Consider the following 15,473-nt stretch of genomic DNA (forward strand, 5'->3'; position numbering starts at 1 on the left):
GAGGGTTTCTTTGAAGTGAGCATGTGATCGAGACAAAGAGCATAATAGTAACAGCGCTTGATCTTCATCATCGATCTTCACATTAATATTTTCAAGATCAAGAATCAGCTTGTTGAACATATCCAACTGCTCAGCTAACACTTTATCTTTAATCATCTTGAATGAATACAAAGCTTGCTTCAGGTAGAGTCGATTTACCAGCGATTTGGTCATGTACAAACTTTCAAGTTTCACCCATAACCTTGATGTCGTTGTCTCCTTTGATACCTGCCGGAGAACCTTATCACCAAGGCTCAACAAAATTGCGCTGTGTGCTTTCTCGATCATAGTCGTCTTCTCCGCTGCCGTTAATTCAACATTCATGGTTGTCTCTCCCTTCAATGCTTCCAAGCAACCCTGCTGAACTAGTAGGGCTTTCATCTTCAAGAGCCACAGACCGAAATCATTCACTCCGATGAACTTTTCAATCTCATACTTTGTTGAAGGCATCTTCTCCATGCTCACCGCACCAATTTGTTGTGAATTCAATGGCAAGAACAAAGTATAAAACAAGGGATGAATAAAAGACAAGGAAGAAGAAGAAGAACACAAGAATTGGTTATAACTGCTATTCTTTTACTTTCTCTTAGAAAACAAGATTACAAGTTTACAAGAATAACAAATAACCTCTCTCACCCTAAGTTAGGATTTTCTGTATTTTACAATGATGAGAGACTAGTATGCTATTTATAGCAAAATCTAACATACTAACTAATGGGCTTTTTCTAGAAGGCCCATTATACAAGCCAACTTAATAAACAAGCTAACTTAACAAATTAGGGTTTAAACAGTAAACCTAATTTAACATGCTAACAACCCTAGCATCTTCGACACAAGCATGTGAACAACCATCGACTTCATGCTTAATTCTGTCGAACCAAGAAGCTACCCTTCGACCATACTAGAGTTTGATCCAATATCTCTCTCTCTCTCTCTCTCTCTCACACACACACACACACACACACACACACACACACACATATATATATATATATATATATATATAGGGGACGACTCAAGTGAGAACACTTGGTTATTATGAGAAATGAGAACAATGAATCACGACCATTAAATATAATTTTAATGGACTGGATTGGTTTCTCTTTCTAAGACCCTTAATATTTAATGGACTGGATCTTAGAAAGAGAAACCAATCCAGTCCATTAAAATCAAATTTAATGGCCGTGATTCATTGTTCTCATTTCGCATAATAACCAAATGTTCTCACTTGAGTCGTCCCCATATATATATATATATATATATATATATATATATATATATATATATATATATATATTGTGTATCAAATGTTATATTAGTTTACGAAATTAGTTTTTGTTTATTTATAAAAGTTAGTTTAAATTTACTCCCTTCGTCCCGTCCCATATTATAAGCAAATTTCACCTTTTTAGATTCATTCAATAATTAATGTATCTAGTCTGTATATAGACTAGATACATTAATTATTGAATGAATCTAAAAAGCTGAAGTTTGCTTATAATATGAGACGGAGGGAGTAATGTTTAACAACTACAATGATTGAAAATAGTTTAATTCAAGTAAATTTGTGAAGACTACAATGTTAATCTGTATTTTTACCTTTTGATATATATAACTGTATGGATTTTGAAATCTTTAATTTTTGTTTACTTGCAAAGAATATTACTTTATCATTAATGCATTAATGTTTTTTATGTAAAAGTTTATTTTATCATTTGCATTAATGTTTTTTTATGTAAAAGTTTATATTATATGTTCTTCAATCGATGCTGAATCGATCAAAATAATTGAATTCGACCTTTTGCCGGAAACAATCATCAACTATGCGTCACTCAACTCAACTTTGAATTATTGAGAAACTAAAAAACTCATTCTGATTACTAACAAAAATTCGAGTCCCAGTATGGTCTCTTACTGAAAAATGTAGTAACTTTTAGTGTTTGAAAAATAAATCAAGACCCTTTAGTCCCTACCTCAATCTTCATCCAAAAACTTTTTTTTTTGGGTATACAAGTGACTATTATGTAGAATTATGTCTCAAAATTTCAAATGATATGAGAATAAAAAAACATATTTTGGAGGTAAGGAACTGCAAAATCATTGATGGAGGTCGACTGCGGCATCGATAGCCAGAGTCTAGCTAGCAACGTTGGGGCAAGAGCAGGTGGGAAACAACAACGACCGATGGTGGCCAGGTCTTACACAAGTGTATGGTGAGCATTGGCAATTGAAGCGGCAATTGAGTCTTGGATCACAGGCTAAATCGATTATGTTTGCGGGTAGGTTCAATGATGAGTCGGGATTTGGGTCCAAATTGCATCTAGGATTTCGACATTTATAAATGTGATTTTCTGTCACTTTTGTTAGTATGAAAGAAAGAAGGAAGAATTGATAATCCTAGTGGAGAAACTTAGAGAAACACAGATAGAAATTCTTGGGATTCATCCTTCTTAGAATTTGGAAGGTCATTGGAGATATCTAAGAGGATTAAAAAACATTTCTAAACACTTTGAGTTTGTGTGAATCATAAATTGAGAGTTAGAGAGATTGATAAACGCTTGAGTAGAAAATAAAATTTGTTCTTGGAAATTCCGAAGACTATTTTACTATAACTAATTTTGTATTTTTTTTCAACAACTTTTGAAGTATAGTGAATTGAAAAACCCCTTTCTCTCCCTCACACACACACACACACACACACACATACAGTAGATCTGTTTAACCGAGCTTCGTCAGCAACTTCTTATGTCTGTAGATTAATTTTCCTTGACACCATTTTATTTGATTGTCATTGTACTTTGTCTAACACATCTAAATTTTTGGTGTGTTGTTATATTATCAAATTTCACAATAAGTGGCATCCATAGCAGAGACAAAGGGGTTAAGTTTACAAGTGAGCCTCATGAATTTTAAATGGGGCATTAAGAAACTTTTCACGAACAACGATTTTGGGTTATGGAAGGTGGACATTTAAGCAGTATTAACTCAACAAAGGTTTATAGAAGCATTGAAGGGCGAAGCTGATAAGCCTATTTTATATCTATGTTTATGACTTAATCCATTGTTAATTTTGTATTTTTAGTGTGGTTTTATTTTTATTTTACTATTATTTATATTAATTTACTTTGTTTCAAGTAAAGGAGAAGACTATGTTGCTCAAATCCAAGTGTCGAAGACTCAATACTGAAAGTATTAAAAGAACACCTATAAATTGCCAAAACTGGAGGAAACAAGACAAATTGGCAGCAATTGCTACGGCCAACCCGTAGCCATTGCTACAGTTGTAACTCATTGTGTCACTTCTTGCTACGCACTTGTAACAATAACTATGGTCCATCTGTAGCTATTTCTATAATCGTATTCCTCCTAACTTCTACAAAATCGCCAGTCATGCTTTGTTTAATGTCAGTCACATCTGTATTGAAAATCCACTTATGTTTGATCTTGGGTTACAAATATGAGACAAATAACATCGGTTTAAGTATCATAGATTGTGAGTGACTCGAGTCACACACAATAATTCTCAATTTCTCAGATTTTGCAAAATAGTTTGAGATTTCACTTCCCACATAACTTGAACCAACATCAAATATGGTTTTTGTTCCATTAACTCAAGCAAGTGATTTAAAACATAATAATCATACTCAAATACAAACACTTGAACTATGTATGCTAAAATAAATGGATTCAAAACTTAATCCAAGGATGTGCAACTGAAAAGGAGACTCAATAAACAATAATAAATAAAATGAAAGCTTAGGAGACAATCAATAAAACTGTATTAGAGTTCTCCTCGTGAATATATTAGAGACATGCAACTTCAGTCCCCTCCTTTTTTATGCTTGACAAGCTTTCACTTGGAATTGAGCCGACTCTGAGTCAAAGCAAATAAATGTTTGTGCCTCCCTGAAACATTGCACACACAACAACATAAAACACATCACACAATTTTAGATTCACATTACAACTTCTCCCCCTTTGACAAGATCAGAAAGAGATAGACGGTAATGAGTCTAAAACACCTAAAAAATAGAAGGAAAGAGAAATAATTCCATATGAACACATGAGCTAAAAAGCTAAGAAGAATATACAATAATAAAGATCAGATATAAAACACGAAGATAAACATGCTATATGTAACAAACAAGCAAATAGACATGCAACATCATATCAACACAAAATTAAGTGATTAAAAATATCAAGAAATGGAAGATTAAGTAATACATGAACAAGTATATGAATGCTCAAATGCACATAATTAACAACCCTCATTTAAGAAGACTTTAAATGTAAAGACATACCAATGGAATTGGTGGAACTATGATCTGCTACAAGAGATCGTTAGTGAAAAGAAAAATACAAGTAGCAAACGAAAGACCTTTGATGATTCATCTTCAAATACTCTTTAACTTACGGTGATCAAAAAATTATATTTCTCAAACATGTCACAAGTCATAAATGAAAAACTCTAACAATATTTAAATTTAAAAGAAAAATAAAATTTAAATTAGCAAAAATATTTTTCTTCCAAAAAATAATCAAATTTAATTTTGAAACAAATCTTTATCATATAATTTTTAAATCAAATTCAAAACTTTACTTCATAGAAACAAATTATATTTGAATCAAATTTGAGATATGTGAAGTATATCATAATATAATATTTAAATTTTCATAAATCCAAAATAAAAAAAATTTATTAGACTAAAATTATTATATATATATATATATATATATATATATATATATATATATATATATATATATATATATATATATATATATATATATATATATATATATATATATATATATATATAAGGAGGGATCAAATTACACCAATAAATTATAATCATTTTTATTTTTTGATTTTATTTTAATTTAATGGTTATTACTATTTTATCAAATTATAATAGCTTTCTTTTATAAATTAGAATATCTTTCTTTAAATTTTTTCTGAAAATTCAATATTTATTACATTCATATTTAAAAAACATGATTCTAAATAATGTTAATAAAAACATAATTTCATCATATTTTTCATTAAAATTGATTTTCTTTAAATTTAATTCATTTCTATTAATAACTTAAATAAAATAATAAAATAAATAAATTTTAAAATAGAATACAAAATACTACTAAAAATGTATATAAAAATATTAAAGTTTCAATAACAATAACGAGTTGGTTATTATTTAGTCGTTAATAAAAAATATATAAACTTAAATTTGTATAAAAATGTAGTAGAGAAAACTTATCAATTTTATTGTTCAGTTTATACTTTTTTTTAATTGCAAAATAATTATAATATACTTGTTACTTATCATTTGATATTTTTATATATTTTTAAAATAATTTGAACTATAAGATTAATAAGTTTATATGTAGTACAAAATAATATTAAAAAATTATTTTTAAAAAGAATAAAAATACAAATAATGAGTAATAAGTACGTCGTAACTATGTTGTAATTCTAAAATATTATATATAAAGTGAATATTTAAATTGAAAGTTTTTCCCTAATTTTTAAACAATTTTTAGTTTATTTATATATATTTTTAGTTTTTTTTATTCACAACTAAATTATTATGCACACATTATTGTTATTTAAAATTTTAATTATAAATATTCATTTTTATTATTTTGTATTCTATTTGAAAATGTATAAATTTTATTATTTAATTTAAGTTAATATTTTAGAATTTAATTTAAATAAAATGAATTTTGTTTAAAAATTAGATGTTATTTTTTATTAAAATTGTAATGTTTTATTAAGGACATATTTTGATTTTATTAAATTGATATTTTGATTTGTAATGTTTGTTTAAAAATTAGATGATATTATTTTATTGAAATGGAATAAAATTGTGAGATAGATAGGGATGGCAATGGGTAGGGTATGGGTAGGGTACTATAGTACCCATCTCCATACCCGCGGCTGGAAAAAATCCCTGTACCCGAGCCCATACCCGCTTGGGTAACAACTTTTGTACCCGTATCTGTGCCCTCTGGGTATGTAAGTACCCATACCCGTACCCGTTACCCATGTTAGAACAAGATTTGTTCTGATCAATATTCTTAGTTTTGATGATAACAAGGATATGAATTTTGTGTGAGATAATGTGGTACTCTAATACATTGCAATTTCCCTTTCAGGAAATATATAAAGAGTATGCACAAATCAGCGCTCAGAAGCTTTGTCTCAGAAGGTTCAGCATGCAACATCAGAACATGGTCTGGCAAGACATCAGAATATGGTCACGGCAGAATCAGAACATGGGTCTATGAAAGCATCAGAAGAACTTGAGGTCAGAAGCAGAAGCACTGAAATTCTCATGGTATCACGCTCAGAAGCACTTCAAGGTCAGAAGACAAGAAGATGCTTTGCACCAAGCTGTTTGACTCTGATGATATTCAAATATTTTATTCACAAACATCAGATCAGAAGAAAGTACAAGTGGCAGGCTACGCTGACTGACAAAAGGAACGTTGGAAGCTATTAAAGGCAACGTCAGTAGACACAGCGTGAACAAGGCTCGAGGTAGTTGACAAAAGCGTGAAACATTAAATGCAAAGCTGTACGGAACACGCAAAGCATTAAATGCGCTCAACGGTCATCTTCTCAAGCGTCTATAAATATGAAGTTATGATGAGAAGCAAGGTTGACGATTTCGCTAACAGTTAACTTGCTCAAACGCTGCTCAAATTCAAAACTCAGAAACTTCATCTTCATCAAAGCTCACTACATTGCTGTTGTAATATATTAGTGAGATTAAGCTTAAACGTTAAGAGAAATATCACTGTTGTGATTATAGCTTTTAAGAAGCATTGTAAAACTCTTATTTGATTACATTAATTTGTAAGTAACTAGAGTGATCAAGTGTTGATCAGGATACTCTAGGAAGTCTTAGCTTGTGTCTAAGCAGTTGTAATTAGAGGGATCACGTGGTGGTCAGGATACTCTAAGAAAGTCTTAGCTTGTGTCTAAGCATTTGTTCCTAGAGTGATCAGGTTGTGATCAGGATACTCTAGAAGACTTAGTCGTGGGCTAAGTGGAAAACCATTGTAATCTGTTGCGATTAGTGGATTAAATCCTCAGGTGAGGTAAATCACTCCGCGGGGGTGGACTGGAGTAGTTTAGTTAACAACGAACCAGGATAAAAATAACTGTGCAATTTATTTTTATCGTTCAAGTTTTTAAGACTACACTTATTCAAACCCCCCCCCCTTTCTAAGTGTTTTTCTATCCTTCAACCCACATTTCTAATAAAAAATAAATATATCAACTATAAAATATCATATCATTTTAAGTTTTAGTAACATTTAAATGTTTTCAAAAAATTTATTGTTAAATTATGAAATAAACGAACACTTATGTTACATATGTAATAGTTTAACATCTATGTATTTTTGAAAATCGATAGACATTTATTTTAATATAATAATAAAAATCAAAATATATAAATATATATGTTCTGCGGATATGGGGCGGGCTGGGTACTAAGTTGTCCATACCCGCACCCATACCCGCTTATTTAAGTGGGTAATTACCCGAGCCCGTACCCATTTATGCGGATTTTTACCCTATCCATTGTGGGTATTTTTGTGAGTACCCACTGGGGATGAGCCAAATTGCCATCCCTAAAGACAGATTATTTTGGTTTATAAAAAGAAAATATTCTAAATTTGGGAAAATAGAATATATTTATTTTCAAAATTGGGAAGAAACTATTGTGTTAGATCAAAAACAAAATCAAAGGTTTAAAATAAATATAATAGGTTTAAAATAAATATAATTGTTAGTGTAATAACTTATGAATGTAAATTGATCCCTCCTATCCATCTATCTATATATATATTGTATATATATATATATATATATATATATATATATATATATATATATATATATATATATATATATATATATATATATATATATATATATATATATATATATATATATATATATATATATATATATATATATATATATATATATATATATATATATATATATATATATATATATATATATATATATATATATATATATATATATATATATATGATGATCCTTAATTATGGCCAAAAATCATAACGAATCAACAAATATGATCAGAAAAAAATATAAGTGAACTAAAAGTAAATAATGAAATTTTTAATTTGTTCGTAAAATTCATATATACATTAATAGTAAATTTTCAAGAAGACCAAAAAATAAAGGTGAATTCTATAATTAAAGAATTTCAAAATTACACAGAATATTCATCATTAAAGTAAATCAATAAATAACAATACTTTATATTTAAAATTTAGTGTCACACCAAAATTTCACATTCAAATTCAAATGTATAAATTTATTTTTCTACCGTATACACAATTATTAGGGAAAATACTTACATGGACACTCCAATTATTAGTTCTCTTTTAACTATAGCGACAATATTTTCATATATACTTAAAGAGAAAAATTTGTCAATTCATATCTGTTTTTAAGAGATATCTCATAATAATTCCAAATATCTCAAATTTAGATTCATAAAATTGAGAGAACATATAAAAATACAAATATAAGTTTTTAAGAGATATCTCACAATTCATTTTAATAAATTAAGCATGAAGGATTGTTATTTATTGATTTTGAATGTGATATTTTGGTGTGACACTAAATTTTGAAGCTCCATCAGGAAGCTCATCCATTCTCGCTTCACTCAGCGAATCTTTCTGTTACAAGCGTCTGTTGCAAACCTTCTGAGAAGCGTCAATGACATAGTGTTTGGACCAAAACTCTCCATCCAACTCCAGGAAAAGAACTTCCTTCTCTGGAATCAACAGGTTGAAGGCATCATCCTTGCACACAAGCTTCACCGTTTTGTGGTTAATCCACAGATCCCTTCGATGTTCAAGAATGAAGAAGATCGGAGTGCTAATGTTCGATCGGAGGAGTACGAATCTTGGATTGTCCAAGATCAAGCCCTACTCACATGGCTGTTATCAACAATTTCTGAGTCAGTTCTTCCTCGTATGCTATCTTGCAAGCACCCATATCAAATCTGGGATCAAATTCATAAGTACTTCACTATAGTCATGAAAGCTAGGGTTCATCAACTTTGCGCTGAGCTGAAAGTCACGAAAAGGCAAGTCGTTCTATCTCAGAGTTTGTGCTTCGCATTCGTGCTATCTCCGATGCACTTCTTGCTGTAGTAGAACCTATTTCTGAGCGTGATCAAATTGATGCTATCTTGCAAGGACTTCTGGAAGAATATAATCATTTCATTATGATGGTGTGTGGGAAACTTGAGCCACTCGCACTATATGAGATTGAAGCCTTGCTTTATGTGCAAGAAGCACAACTTGACAAATATCGTCAAGAGCTCTCAATAGCTAATGCCACTGCAAACATTGCTCCTATTGAAGAAAACTTCAGTCACAAAGCCACCAGAGGTGGTCCTCAACATCATAGAGGCAGAGGAAACTTCAGGGGAAGAGGTCGTGGCGGAGTCAGACCAAACTACCCAATTGGAAACAGGCCAAGTCGTCAACTTTGTGGCAAGTATGGTCATGCTGTTATGGATTACTGGCACAAGTATGATGAGAATTTTGAGCCAGCATCTTTAAAGAATCAACCATCTAATCCATCCAATGAGCATTCCAAAGGTGATAAGAAGGATCAGGAATCTGGCACCATACAAGCTTCAGCCTTTTTAGCTTATTAAGAGGATCTTGAAGTTCCATCCAACCTAGAATCTCAAGGATGATTTGCTGATTCAGGTGCATCTCACCATTTAACTCCTTATAGTTGTTGTCTGAAAAATTCATATAAGTACAATGGTTCTAATCAGGTCTTAGTTGGTAATGGTCAAGGTCTTAACATTAGTTCTGTGGGCTTAGCTGAAATTCAATCCCCCAGGACATCTCACACAACTCTAGCCTTGAAACATTTACTCCATGTGCCTAGCATCACTAGGAATCTCATGTTTGTGTCAAAGTTTGTCAAAGATAACAATGTATTTTTTGAATTTCATGCTAACAATTGTTTTGTCAAATCTCAGGTATCTAAGGAGGTTCTTTTATAAGGATTCCTGGATACTAGTGGCCTATATTGTTTCTCATCTCAGCTAGTGAATTCCCCTACAGCCAACATTGTTAGCATATCATCAAAAGATCAAACATCAGATTTGCCAAGTACATGAAGGATAGAAAAACACTTAGAAAGGGGGGGGGTTTGAATAAGTGTGACTTTAAAAACTTGTAAGATAAAAACAATGAACACAATTATTTTTATCCTGGTTCGTTGTTAACGAAACTACTCCAGTCCACCCCCTTAGAGTGATTTACCTCAACTGGATTTAATCCACTAATCCAACTGATTACAATGGTTATCCACTTAGAAAACTTCTAAGTCTTCTAGAGTATACATATCACAACTTGATCACTCTAGGAAATCACCACTTAGAAAACTTCTAAGTCTTCTAGAGTCTACTGATCACACTCATCACTCTAGGAACCTTTTACAATCAATGTAAAATAATGTTTACGAGAGTATGAATTGCTTCTTATAAAGCTATAATTACAACAGTGATATTTCTCTTAAGTTCTAAGCTTAACACTCACTAAATATTACAAGAGTTTGTGAGGTTGAAGATGAATTTCGTGAGCTTTGAATTTGACAGTGTTTTGGTATTTTGCGCAGGAGTTCATTAGCTGCTTCTGATCAGAACTTCTATATTTATAGGCGTTTGAGAAGATTACCGTTGGGTTGCATTTAATGCATTGGGTGAATAGTACAACTTTGCATTTAATGTTTCACACTTTTGTCAACTACCTCGAGCCATGCTTTTGCTGCTTTTACTGACTTTGCCTTTTGTAGCTTCTAACGTTCCTTTTGTCAGCCAGAGATTAGACTTAATAGCCTGTCATCTTGTACTTGCTTCTGGACTCATGTTTGTGAATAACAACGTTTGAATATCAGAGTCAACAGCTTGGTGCAGAGCATCTTCTTGTCTTCTAACTTTGAAGAGCTTGAGCCTGATACAATAAGAACTTCAGTGCTTCTACTTTAGACTTCATGTTATTCTGATGCTTCATAGTTCATGTTCTGATTCTGCTTGACCATCTTCTGATGTCTTGCCAGAGCATGTTCTGATGTAGCCATCCAGAACCTTCTGAGTCAGTGCTTCTGAGTGCTGATTTGTGCATACTCTTTATGTATTTCCTGAAATGGAAAATGCAAAGGATTAGAGTACCACATTGTCTTATACAAAATTCATATATAATGTTATCATCAAAACATAGAATATTGATCAGAACAAATCTTGTTCTAACAGTACATGCTTCAATAAGCTTTCCCTTTGGAATAATAGGCCAGGTCATATCAATTATGTAGTTCTCAAGTATATATTGAAACTTTGTTACATTTCTTTACCTAATAAAGATTGTATTGAATTTTGTAGTTCTTGTAGTATTGGAAAATCTCATAGATTACATGCTCAATTGTCTAAAACTGTTTATTCCACTGCATTTGAACTGGTTCATGTTGACTTATGGGGTCCTTCACCCAATCCCTCAAGTCAGGGTATTCATACTATATAGCCATAGTTGATACCTACACAAAAATACACCTGGTTGTATTTCTTGAAACAAAAGTCTGAAGCCTTAGACATCTTTAAGCAATTTCTAGCTTATGTGCAAACTCACTTTAACACTAAAGTCAAAGTTGTTCAGTCTGACTTTGAAGGTGAATTTAGACCATTCACAAGGTACTTAAATGAACTAGGTATTGTCCATAGGTTAACATGCCCACACACTTCACATCAAAATGGTACTGTGGAAAAAAAGCATAGAAGTATAGTAGAAATGGGTTTAACTCTCTTGGCTCATGCTAAAATGCCTATGGAATTTTGGGATCATAGTTTCACTCATGCTATATACCTCCTGAATAGGGTACCAACATCTACTTTTCCATATTTTACCTCTCCCCATCATGCTCTTTTCAACACTATACCAGATTACAAGTGTATCAGAACTTTTGGATGTTCTTGTTTTCCTCATCTTAGACCCTTTAGTAAAAACAAATTGAAGTTCTGAGTGTATATATCTAGGTATCTCTCCTCAGCATAAGGGTCATAAGTGTCTCAGTAGCGAAGGAAAGATATATGTTTCAAAAGATGTTGTGTTTGATGAGTCAAAGTTTTCATTTCACTCTATAATAGGTAGCACAAATCAAAGAGATGATACATGTTATATTAATCCTTTGTCTGCACCTAGGCTGCTAATACATAAAGATAACTCTACAAATAACTTGCTCCCTAACATTACACAGGCTGATCAGTCTAGCCCTGTGGAGTCGATTGCTTCTTTTCACTAGGCTGATACTAGTTCAGATCAGATCAATGCCACCAGGCTGTCACTCCTTACAATACTCAACAATCCTTATCTGAAAATAGTCAAAGTAACATTCCTCTATTTGTTGAGTTTGACCATGTTTCAGACAATCCTAGTGATCATGTTATATTTGTATCTTATGAGTTGTCATTGTCTCCCTCTACTCCTGATAATGTACCACAGACAATTCTAGTTACTAACAATCACCCTATGCATACCAGGGGCAAAACGGGTAGTTTAAAACCTAAAGTCTTTTTGGCTCATACTCAGCCTACTATAGTCAAGCAAGCATTAACTCATCCTAAGTGGCTTGAAGCTATGCAACAAGAGTACAATGCTCTAATGGCTAAACACACCTGGACTCTTACATCTCTTCCTGCTCATAGAAAAGCCAAAGGCTACAAATGGGTGCTTAGGATCAAAGAAAATTTAGATGGCTCTCTTAACAAGTACAAAGCCAGATTGGTTGCCAAAGGCTTCAATCAGAAATATCACTTTGACTATCATGAAACTTTTGCACCTGTCATCAAACCTGCAACCATCAAGGTTCTTTTTACTCTTGCTTTAACATATAAGTGGGACATAACACAAATTGACATAAACAATGCCTTTTTGAATGGGTCCCTAGAGGAAGAAGTCTTTATGGTACAACCACCAGGGTTTGTGAATGAAAATAAAAATCTAGTGTGTAAGCTAAATAGGGAACTCTATGGTCTGAAGCAGGTTCCACGAGCCTGGTATGAGAAGCTTCATAAAACTCTTTATCAGTTTGGATTTGTGGCCAGCAAGTGTGATCACTCATTGATCATCTACAGTCATCAAGGCATCACTCTATATGCATTAGTCTATGTGGATGATATACTTGTCACAGGTTCTTCATCTACTCTAATTCACAAGGTGATTTCCAAACTTCATCATGAATTTGCCCTTAAGCAACTTGGGAGGCCATAATATTTTTTGGGTCTTGAGGTCAGATATCAAACCAGTGGCTCAATTATTCTACTTAAACAAAGTACATCAGAGATCTACTTAGTAGAGTTAACATGGAAGAAGCCAATGATGCGACTGCACCTATGTACAATCATTGCAAGCTTAGCAAGTTTGGTACTGATATCATGGAGGATCCTCTATTATATAGATCCATTGTAGGTGCCTTACAATATATCACTCTTACTAGGCCAGATATAACATATTGAGCGAATAAGGCTTGCCAGTTTATGGCTAACCCTTTGAACAATCATTGGAGTATGGTGAAACACATTCTCAGCTATCTCAGTGGCACTACTACTTTTGGTCTCAGGTTATCTCATGCAAGCTTGAATCAAGACCTTTCTATTAGAGCCTACAGTGACTCTGATTGGGCTAATGATCCTGATGACAAGAGGTCAATATCTGGCACTTGCATATTTGTTGGTCTCAACCATATTTCGTGGAGCTCCAAGAAGCACTCACTTGTGGCTAGGTCGAGTGCAAAAGCTGAATACAGAGCTTTGGCACACACCACAACTGAGTTACTCTGGTTGCAGTCTCTGCTTGCTGAATTAAAGGTTAAGTGCTCCTCTCCCACTCTACCGTGTGACAACTTAAGCGTTGGGATTATAGCTGTCAAAATGGGCTAGCCCATATGGACCGACCCACCAGGCCCGAAAAATCATAGGGCTTGGGCCTCAAAATTAGAGCCAATATTTTTCAGGGCCTTTTTAGCCCAGCCCTAAAAAGCCCGCTACCCATTAGGGTTAGCCCATATGGGCCGTGGGTAGCCCATTAGGCCCGCATAATCATAAATTTTAAAAAAATATATTAAAATTTATATTATCTTACTCCAAAATAGCATATTAATTTTTCCCACTTCACTAAATTTTATCTCTATTTTATTCAATCTTTCTCTTTTAAATCTTAAACATTAATATAATTAATATTTTTCATCGTATTATAATAGTTTTCTCTTATAATAAATATTCAAGTATTATTTTATACAATATAGACATATATTGTATTTAGAAACACGTTATAGTATTTATAAGAGATAATATAGTACTATTATGTTTAAAATAACATAATTTTTAATTTTATTTATAATAAATATTATGGAGTTTTAATTTTAATTTTTTTAAATAAAAAAGCCCATTTAGGGCCGGGTAGCCCGAAACACATCTAGGGCCGGGTAGCCTGAAGCCCATCTAGGGCCGGGATCGGGTAGTAAATCTCGAACCCATATTACACAGTGCCTTTTTGGCCCAGCCCTAAAAAGCCCAGGGCCCGCTAGGACTGACCCGTTTAGGGCCGGGTAGCCCATATTGACAACTCTAGCTGGGATGTTGAGTCACAATTCTGTTCTCCATGCTCGTATAAAACACATTGAGCTTGATATACATTTTGTTAGGGAAAGGGTAGCTACAAACAAACTCAAAATACAACATGTTCCAGCCTTTGCATAACTAGCTGATATCATGACAAAAGCCATTGCCCAATACCACTTTTAAAGATCTTCGAAAGCAAGCTCAAAGTCGTGTCATTGCCACCTCTTTAATCTTGAGGGGGAGTATTAATGTATACATATTGTATTGGGCCGATCCATATTGGTCATTGGGCTTTTGCTTGTAATCATCTCTTGCTTATAGTTCATATTGTAGAATAGGGTAGTATATAAGTGCACAAGCTTAACCAATTCAGTTTTATGCAGTGTAACTAATTGTAACAGAAAACGTGTATGTTCATCTTTTTGATATGAGAAAGCAGAGCTTCTCATGCTCTATTAAATACGGTATATTGAGAACCATAATCTATACATAGGATGATGATAATTAGAATTTTTATTATTTCAAAATGAACCATACTACCATCCATTCATATTTGAACTCATATTCAATTAATTAATTAATTATTAAATAAAAATTTAATTAACCTTTCTCAATTTATTAAAATATCATATATATGTGTATACACACACGAGGTTGTCATTTGAATTTGGATATGTTTACACTAACTAAAAGCATAGTTGCATGCGTCCTTAGACGTCCTGTATATGATATGATATGATACATATG

The 15,473-nt window shown here is 32.5% G+C and overlaps 1 protein-coding gene across 1 annotated transcript; it reads left to right on the forward strand.

Annotated features, from left to right (window-relative positions):
• The first annotated feature begins 13,643 nt into the window (after window positions 1–13,643).
• Window positions 13,644–14,045, forward strand: LOC131646958 (uncharacterized mitochondrial protein AtMg00810-like). The gene has a single exon (XM_058916885.1). It carries the CDS (start codon window positions 13,644–13,646, stop codon window positions 14,043–14,045), a length of 402 nt encoding a protein of 133 aa, XP_058772868.1.
• The last annotated feature ends 1,428 nt before the right edge of the window (window positions 14,046–15,473 follow it).

This window comes from Vicia villosa, linkage group LG1 (genome assembly GCF_029867415.1).
Source record: "Vicia villosa cultivar HV-30 ecotype Madison, WI linkage group LG1, Vvil1.0, whole genome shotgun sequence".
Taxonomy (NCBI): Eukaryota; Viridiplantae; Streptophyta; class Magnoliopsida; order Fabales; family Fabaceae; genus Vicia; species Vicia villosa.